General features: G+C 41.6%; 1 protein-coding gene across 1 annotated transcript in view; it reads left to right on the forward strand.

Annotated features, from left to right (window-relative positions):
* PRRT4 (proline rich transmembrane protein 4) overlaps nt 1-9,192 on the forward strand; it is a 30,493-nt gene extending 21,301 nt beyond the window's left edge. The window contains exon 3 of the mRNA XM_075208525.1: nt 7,020-9,192. Coding sequence (XP_075064626.1) covers nt 7,020-8,947 — 1,928 coding nt within the window. The 3' untranslated portion in view covers nt 8,948-9,192. The remainder of the gene's footprint in view (nt 1-7,019) is intronic.

The raw sequence follows: 9,192 nt of genomic DNA on the forward strand, positions 1-9,192 counted from the left end.
TATCCTTGCCTGTGAAGCCCTTTTTGTGCAAAGCAAAGATGACTGCACGTGTTTCCTTGCAGATAACCATGGTTAACAGAGGAAGAACAATGATTTCAAACACCACCCTCCTTTTAAATAGAGATGAGCGGGCTCGGATTCCGCTAATCCGAGCCCACCCGAACAGTGCGGATCCGAACGGGATCAGAGCACTGTTCGGATATTTCCGGCGGGCATAAATTGAAAACGAGGCTCTGTCGTCCAAGTCTTGCGTCGAATCTCGCGAGGGGTGGGAGGGAGGGCCCAGAACAATTCCATCTTGTACCTCTTTTTTTGGCATTATGTGCTAAAGCTACCTTGGTGCAACCTTTTGGCCTAAAAACAATATTGTGAGGTGTTCAGAATCGACTGGAAATTAGTGGAAATGATTGTTATTGAATGTTATTGAGGTTAATAATAGCGTAGGAGTGAAAAAAAAAAACACAAAACTGGTTTTTAGCACTTTTTATGCTTTTTTTAAAAATAAATCAGAACCAAAACCTTTCATCGGATGTTTTTGCAAAACAAATCAGAACCCAAAACACTAAAAGTGGCCGGTGCACACCCTTACTTTTAAAGCTTCCAGTCTATTATGCTAACTCAATCAGCATGACAGAGTGATCTCCAGCCTTGTCTTCGTCAACAATCTCACCTGTGTTAACGAGAGAATCACCGACCTGATGTCAGCTGGTCCTTTTGTGGCAGGGCTGAAATGCCGTGGAATAAGTTAATTGTCATGGCAAAGAGGGACTTTGAAATTAATTGCAATTCATCTGATCACTCTTCATGTAATTCTGGAGTATATGCAAATTGCCATCATAAAAACTGATGCAGCAGACTTTGTGAAAAATAATATTTGTATCATTCTCAAAACTTTTGGCCATGACTGTAGAGTCTTTTCTCTTTCAGACATTGCATATAGCATGTCTTCTTCTTTAAATGTATTTTTTTTCTTTTTGCAGTAATGCTCTACAGAGTTATGTATGGTACACCACAACCTAAACAGCGTTTGAATGCTGCAGCTGGTTCAGCCGATACTGCATGCCTTTAATTTTAAGTAAAGCATATTGTAGACCTCTCGCTTCACGGCCTTATTGCTAAGATCAGGTGAGTACCTGTCCAAGTAGGGAATTCCTGCACCTGAAAGGACCATGGGAAAGCTTGGTCTGGCCAGAAGGCCGGTAGCTTTGAAAGTCTGAGATAGTGCCCCTGGAGGGGTGCCATAACTCACTTGGGACGTGGTGACCCTCACTTGACACATGTCACTTTTGCACGAACCTCACTTTCAGCCACACACTCTACCTTGCCCCGGCCTTTTGGCTAGGTAGGAATAATTTTTAACATCTCGGCCGAAAGGCTGGGGCCGTTTTGCACGGCGCTATTTATTTTCTCACTGTTTGTCACTTCACTTATTTTTATGTTTTTTTTTTTCATGGATTTTAGGGGTGCGGGTAGGCCCTTATGGGCTCTCCCCCCGAAGATCTAGGGGGGGCTGTGTGGCCCTGAGGTTCTGGCGCCCCTGAAAAACATTGTGGGTCCACCCTTCCGGGGGTTGGACGAGCTGTCGAGCCCTGGATGAAGCTTCAGTGGATCCTAGGGGCTAAAGGGACCCCCCTAGCCTTGCGGCGAAGGGGGTCTGAAGACCCTTGCCCCCTAAGGGTCCTTTTGGATCCGGGGGTTGGGGACTAGGGCCTTTCCTTTCTCGAGGAGGGCCATGTACCGCACCCTTGTGCACGTTTTTTAAGTTTTCACTTAATTTTTCGGACACTTGGGCACGAGAGCACTGCTTAAAAAAAGAAATATTGTAGACCTCTCGCTTCTCCGTACAGCTTGTGTATACAACGGTCAATTTAATGTGTATCGGTGATATGTTTTAATGCTAAAGCGTATTCTTGCTCCACTGAAAAATCTTAGATAGCCTTAGTAAGCAAGTTGGTTAATTACACAAAACGGAATTTATCTCCACACTGCTTCTATCCACAATCCTAAAATTACACACTGGGGAAAGTATTTCACAGATACCACAGAAAAGTATGATGATATTTGGTACAGGAAAGAGCCTAGCTTTACATTGTCTATCTGGTAATTAGGACTTTCCAGCCACTATACATAATGGGCATGGTTCATCAAAGCACACATTCTGAGCGCAACCCTCCTTTAGTATTTAATGCACAGGATTCGGCTTTGCGTACTCCCAAATTATCAAGGCACGAATCTCAACATACATGCGCTAATGAGTTCGCGTCTAGGTCTGCTGTGTTCTACTACACTAGACACTGCAGGATACATTAAATACCTATGTGGATTATAAATTCACATAAAAATACACCGAAAAAAATATTATTAAATGAATGTCACCTGGAAATAGTTTAGGCATTGGTGATAAAACAGCTTTTTTTTTTTTTTTTTTTTTTTTTAAAGAAAGTTTGTTTTTTTTTTCTTAAATGTTTTTAATGGAAAAAAAAATAGTTAGGATATTAATGGCTGCTGAACATAAAATAAATTTTTACAGTTGCTCGTGATTACAGACAAGTTATAGCATGCATACAATACTGACATCACCACTGATAAGGACCTACACTAGCACTATAGCTGTTGCAAGAGATACGTCAGAAAAACAAGAGATGGCCAAAGCTTGATTCGTATATGTGACAACATGCGCTTGAGCGTTACACGCCCTTACTGTATATTGGCTATGGCAGAATGCCCCTTCCCTGTCCCATTCACTCCCCAATATCCTAGGCTGTAGCATACGAAGACGCAGCGGACAGCGCTGCGCTTACTGGTGTATAGTCCGGTTCTGGGCATGCGCAGTTCGATTTTGTGTAAGATGCGCTCAAAATCGGCAGATAGGTGCCTTGATGAATCAGACCCCAGGGGGTAAATGTATCAAGCTGAGAGATATCCGGCGGGTTTGAAAAGTGGAGATGTTGCCAATATCAACCAATCAGATTCTAGCTGTCATTTTGCACTATGTACTAAATAAATGATAGCTAGAATCTGATTGGTTTTTCAAACCCTCCGAAAAACTCTCAGCTTGATACTTTTACCCCCCCCCATGTACAAGATTTCTCTGTGCCAGGAAATTGGAATTTGTCTTGTTTGTTAACTAGATGTTCTCATTTTCACTGGAAAGATAATTGAATTAGTACTTTTCCCTTACATACGCATGCACTGTATATGTACGTATTCCTGGAGACAGATGTCAGCAATGCAGGGTTACATTTTTGGGTCTTCAGTTGGAAGAAATGGTGGGTTGGACTGTGGCAGTGTAAAACTAATCTTCAGTTTACACTAGTATGACAAACTCTCCATGTGGCACCTAATTATACCAGTATCTCTGTCACATGTGCCGCAGTACAGAAATTATTTTCTTAACATATAAATTGAGGTTTTTTTTAAAAAAAAAAAAATGTATAGCAGATGTTTATCAGTTTGATAAATAGTATGTTGAATGGATTTGTTTTGCGATTTTTGTCTACTTGGATAAGAACATTTTTATTTTGCTGCCTCATCTAAAATTTAAACGACAAGAGCAGAAAGAACATTTAGTAGAAGGCGCTGGATTTTCATGTGGGAAATCCACACCATTCAGCAATATTCTAGAACATAAACACAGCAGTTTTAAAATAAAATGTGGCAGAGAAGGAGGATTGTCGGTAAGATCCTCTGGGATTCTCTTAATATTTGTTAGAAACTACACTGAATTAGGAGGTTTTCCCTCAAGTCTTCATTAGTCAGAATGTTTACGCAGGAAAAATGTGGCTTTAACTCCAGAGCTGAACAAGTCAGTCTTTATTTCATTGAGAGCTGTAGCAGAGATAGGAGATAACATGTTGAACATGTGTGAAGAAATGAATGTTTCTGGAGCTAGTAGGAAAGATAAAAATGTATTTATAAGGAAACAACATATTCTAACCCACTATGTCTGTAGTGTTTTAATATTGCATTATTTCACAGTTTTCAGTTTTATGCCTTTTGGATTGTGAAACATAGGGCAAGTCATCTGTCAGTAACAGCAGTTTAGATATGTTAATATAACAGTTTTTTCTTACATGGGACCTAAAAGGAAGGATTTTGAGGACTAGCTCCATCAAGACAGGAGAAACTGATTTGGTGGTATGATTTTACAGGCACTAAAGGGAGTTAGTTGCCTTTAGAGAAAATAAAGTCAAAGTAAAAAAATCCTCTATTTTTCAGACGCAAAATGACACAGGTTTAAAATACGGTTATCAGTGATGCTGTCATTTCTAGCTAGTAAGTTAAACCATACTTACCAACCTTTGGTAACTTAATTCCGGGAGATCCCAGGCAGGGGGGCGTGGTTGGAGGACGGGAGGGCGGGACGCCGTAATTTGCGTCATTTTGGCTCCGCCCCCAGAAACTCCCCCCCTGCGTGCGCCACTGGTTTTCAAGACCCCTGCAAGGCTAGGACATACTTACCTACTTTCTTCAGCTCTCTTCCGGGAGCCAGCCAGTGGAGGGGGGCGTGAGGGGGCGGGGCGGCCAAAATCGCGTTATTTCGGCCCCGCCCCCTGTGACGTCATGACGCAAATTGCGTCATTTGACAGCGGGGGGCGGGGCTAAACGCCGCGATTCATCGTGAATCGCGGCGTTTGGGATCTAATTCTGCCCACTTCACTAGGAAGTGGGCACTTCCTAGTGAAGTGGGCAGAATTCGGGAGATTGCCACACTCGCCCGGGAGTCCGGGAGACTCTCGCAAAATGCGGGAGTCTCCCGGACATTCCGGGAGAGTTGGCAAGTATGGGCTAGGAGGTCACTTTAGCTTGGGATCTGTGCAGCCTCTTGCAAGGAGCAAGAATCTTAATTCCCCCCCTAAGAGGAAGCCTTTGAAAGGGTAGAGAAGTAAGAGCCTCATGGGTCACCCTAACTTCTCTAGATGTGGGGAACAGAGCCCATTAGGCTAGGGTAAAATAAAGTACAGCACTTTTTTTTCCTTACTCTCTATCTTTTCTTTCTCGTTTTAAAAATACAATAGTGAGATCACCTTGTTACCTGCTCACTATCGGGTGTATTTATGTCATAATCAATAAAAAGAGATCAGTTGTAATAACTGCAGGTCACTACTCTGGGGGCGCATTGTACCTCAGGAACTTCTGTTGCAGGCCTCCTGGCCAAAGGACCAAGTCCATGATTGCAGGAGTTAGATATATATATCTATAATATAAATGCTTAGTGGCGTGTGTTAGTCTGTCTGTGTGTGTGTGTGTGTAAAAAATAAAACCAAGCTGCAGCGCCACCTGCTGGGCGGAGTTATACACTGACCTACTAAATTCTTAGTGTGTGTAGAAAAAAAAAATTCAGAAAGGGCTGAAATTTGGTATACTAAGATGTTTTTAATTTGTTAATTTAATTTGTTAATTGTTAAAAGTGTTTATAAAGATTTAAAAAATATATATATATATTTCTTGAAGGAGAAGTGACAGTTGGGAGTGGTTGGTGGTTGCCGGGGGTGACAGTGGGGAGTGGTTGGTGGTTGCCGGGGGTGACAGAGTGAGAGGAGTGTGATACTCAGGACCGCTGAGAGAGATCCCTGTGTCTGGATAGACATCTGGATAGATGTGGCGATGAAAATGAAGGATGAGGTGATGGAGAAGAATGATGAGGTGGTGACATGTGGACAAAACCACGTTAAAAAAGGGCGTTTACATCGGGAAGTAATGCTCTTCTCCTGAGGAGGCCTGGGCTATGGCCCAAATGCATGACAAGAACCTTTTTAACACCTTAAGTAGCTTGATTTGACTAGAATGCATGAGTATTATGCACGGGTTAACTTGAATGTATGTGTATATATGTATGTATGTGTGTGTATATGTGTGTATGTATATGTATATGTATATATATATATATATATATATATATATATATATATATATATATATATATATATATATATATATATATATATATATATTCTCCCTGAATTCCCGGGAGTCTCCCGAATTTCAGGGAGTCCTCCCGGAAGAGCAGGCAAAACTCCTGAAATTTGGCGAAAATCACGGCAGTGAATGGAGGGGGCGAGGCTTAATTGTGTCATTGAGCTCCGCCTCTCCATTCAATACCGTGAATGTCGGCTTTTTATAGTGGGGGCGTAGCTATGGTGACGCGAAATGTCACCACCACGCCCTCCCCCCCCCTAAAAGTGGGCATGTATGATATATCTATATAATATATCTATCTATATCTGACCAGGATACCAGCAGCATGGCAATATAAATACTATACACAGTTACGAACAAAAAACACAATTGTCAGCACTTAACCTCACTATTGCAAATCTGTGTGTATCTGGCAAAATGAAAGTATGAGATATTGCTTCATATTTTGAGTAACATGTTTAAATCTACTACCACACATGATACATTCACAAATTAAATTATGCTAATTGTAATGAGCTTAACAAAAAAGAAGCAGTGTGGAATAAATTACAACAGGAAAATGGTAATTGTATTGTTTGGTGCAAGCAAAGAAGTCATTATTGGACATTAACCTATATAATGCATTGATCTGGACAAAAAAAAATCTCAGGGACTGCAAATTAGTGAATTCCCACAAAGGCGCATGGACAGTTATCTCTCAATAAGCACAACCAACGTGGTTTGCTTTGCATTGTGCACGACATAAGCATCATGAGATATTGCTTTATCTGTTTCAGAAATTAAAGGGAAGAAATCCTAAAGTACAATTTATTTTTTAACATGCAGTGAAAAATTAGGTAACTGCATTTTAACTTCATATATGAAAACATAAGGTTTTGGTGTTAATTGTCCTTTGAGTGGGATATCTGAGCTCCAGCTTTATGCTAAAGTTTTTACATGTGTGAGAATTAAGTAGTGGAGGCTCATGTGACTTCCACATAAATAAGGTCCACCTCTTGGCAATTATATTGTGAACATTGCTATAAATCTGTTGTTAATGTTAATAACAATTTCTTAATTTGCTTTATTTTGTGACATCTTATTCAATTTTTTTCTTTCAGATCCTGGTTTCATTTCACAAGGCTCAGTATCAACAACACACTCTTCTTCATGGGGCTGCCATCACTCTATTTCTGAGAAATGTGAGTTCAGCATGACACAGAGGCCGACTCCTGATGAAGTAGACCCCACTCTTCATGGATATACACCTCTTCTTTCCTCTCCTCCAATATTTATTAATTTGCATGCTGATTGGAATACATCTGTGGCTGACTGGGGCGTGGCTTGGGAGGCCCTGGTTTATGGCTCTGTCGGCCTCTATGGATCAGTGGCTCTTTTGGCTCTACTGTCTTTTTTTTGTCATGTGTTCAGATGCCCATCAGGAGGTTTTTATTTCTCAATTTTACACCTACTATTGATATGTTTAGGCAGCAGCCGAGCCTTTACCCTTTTCTATGATGCATATGGCCACCGAGATCGCCTCCCAGTTTTCACTGCTTTGCTACTGCACGACCTGGCCTTCCCTTGTATGACATCAAGTTTCAGTATTGTCTTTCTATTGCTGTGCTCAAGATGCCGCCTTCAGCATTCATCTCCAAGCTTTCCACGGCTCTGCATTTTAGCCTCAGCAGCTTCTCTCCACTTTATCACCACTGGAGGAGCAGTTGTAGTTGTTGACCTGTTTCAGCAATTCCCCTTTCTTCTTCTGGTATCCCGGGGAGTCTATGTGGTCTTAACTGTTCTCCTTTCTTTCTGCTTCTTCATTTTTTGTTGCATAGCAAGAACACAAAACACCCAAATCTATGACTTCAAGAGTTCTGCTCCTCCTGCAGAATATACCAGTGGTTGTCCTTTCGCAAACATAAAAGACTGGAGCCGAGCAACTTACATTGTTCTGCTGTCTGCCTGTTTTGGTGTTTTGAATGCTGGTCTTCAGTTGTATGCTGTGCTCTATGCCATGGGCTATGGTGGATCCATTGTTTTTGGGCCATGGCCTTGGTGGGCTTTCCAGTTAAGCTCAAGTCTCTGTGAAGTGGGCATCTGTCTACCGCTTGCACTTATAGGTGCCTACCCAATTTTTTGTCCCAATGAGATGGGGAGGACCAACTGCTTGACACATCTCTTCCGCCTTTCCCCTGGCCATGTGACAATGAAGGCACCTATTTTAAAGAATAACTCTCAGTGGGCTTCCTCCCAACACGAGAAGTTGCTTATTTGTGACACCATTGCTAGGAGTGACTCAGAATTCTTTCCCCTTTACACCCTAGTGGAAAAACGCTTAAGTCATGAAGAAGACTTAAGCTTAATTTACCACAGCAGCAAAAGCCTTGAGGTTCAAGATTTAGGCCTTCACCATGGTTCCAAAACTCCTTCATTTATCAGTGTCCAGATGGACAGTGACTCCACTGTTGATTTTCGGCCTCCATCTCCAATCAACCTGCGCCGGAGCATTGATGAAGCACTTTTCAGTGAATCTTTAATACCGAAGAGTCTCTTCCATGGCACTACCTTGTCCAGTAGCTTGTCTCTTACCATCAAAAGTGTCACACAACTGGAAGACTGTGTCTTTAAAGAAAAGGCCTCTGACAGGGGGCTTTACCGAACTTCGTCCTGCATGGAGATAGAAACAGGTTTGCCCATAATACAACCTGTACCCAGTACTAGCAAGCATGACACTCCAGCCTCTTCTTCTCCAGGGATATGGAGGGAAGAGCAGAGCACAGCTAGTTCTCTGTGTAAAATATCACTGGATGGATCATCCTTGGTTCTTTGTTCCAGTCCTGAACATGTTATGACCTCCACTTACAGCACTGAAGGGAAGCAGGAGCCAGGATGGAAATCAAAGGCGATATATCATACACTGAGTCCACCTTCTCAGGAGTCATTGGATGTTACAGCTCAGCCAGGAAGTAGTCTGAGAGATGACTTGATAGATGTTTTTGGACCAATAGATGCTCTGAGTGTTTGCAGTGACACCATTGACTTGTAAATTAAATAAAGAAATGTATTATTGGAGATGTAAAGGCAAAAACAGAAATAGCTTAATGACCATGTTGCTGCTTGCTGGGAACTGTTAAGCAGATCACTCGCATATGATGCATATATATTGGGCAGATGTGGTTATTGTTTGTTTTAACTATGGAAATTTTATTGATGCTAGTGAATGAACAGAAAATGTATTTAGATTGCACCCTACATATTTTATATATTTAATCATTAAAAACTTTCCATCTT

The sequence above is a fragment of the Mixophyes fleayi genome, chromosome 4 (genome assembly GCF_038048845.1).
Source record: "Mixophyes fleayi isolate aMixFle1 chromosome 4, aMixFle1.hap1, whole genome shotgun sequence".
Classification (NCBI taxonomy): Eukaryota; Metazoa; Chordata; class Amphibia; order Anura; family Limnodynastidae; genus Mixophyes; species Mixophyes fleayi.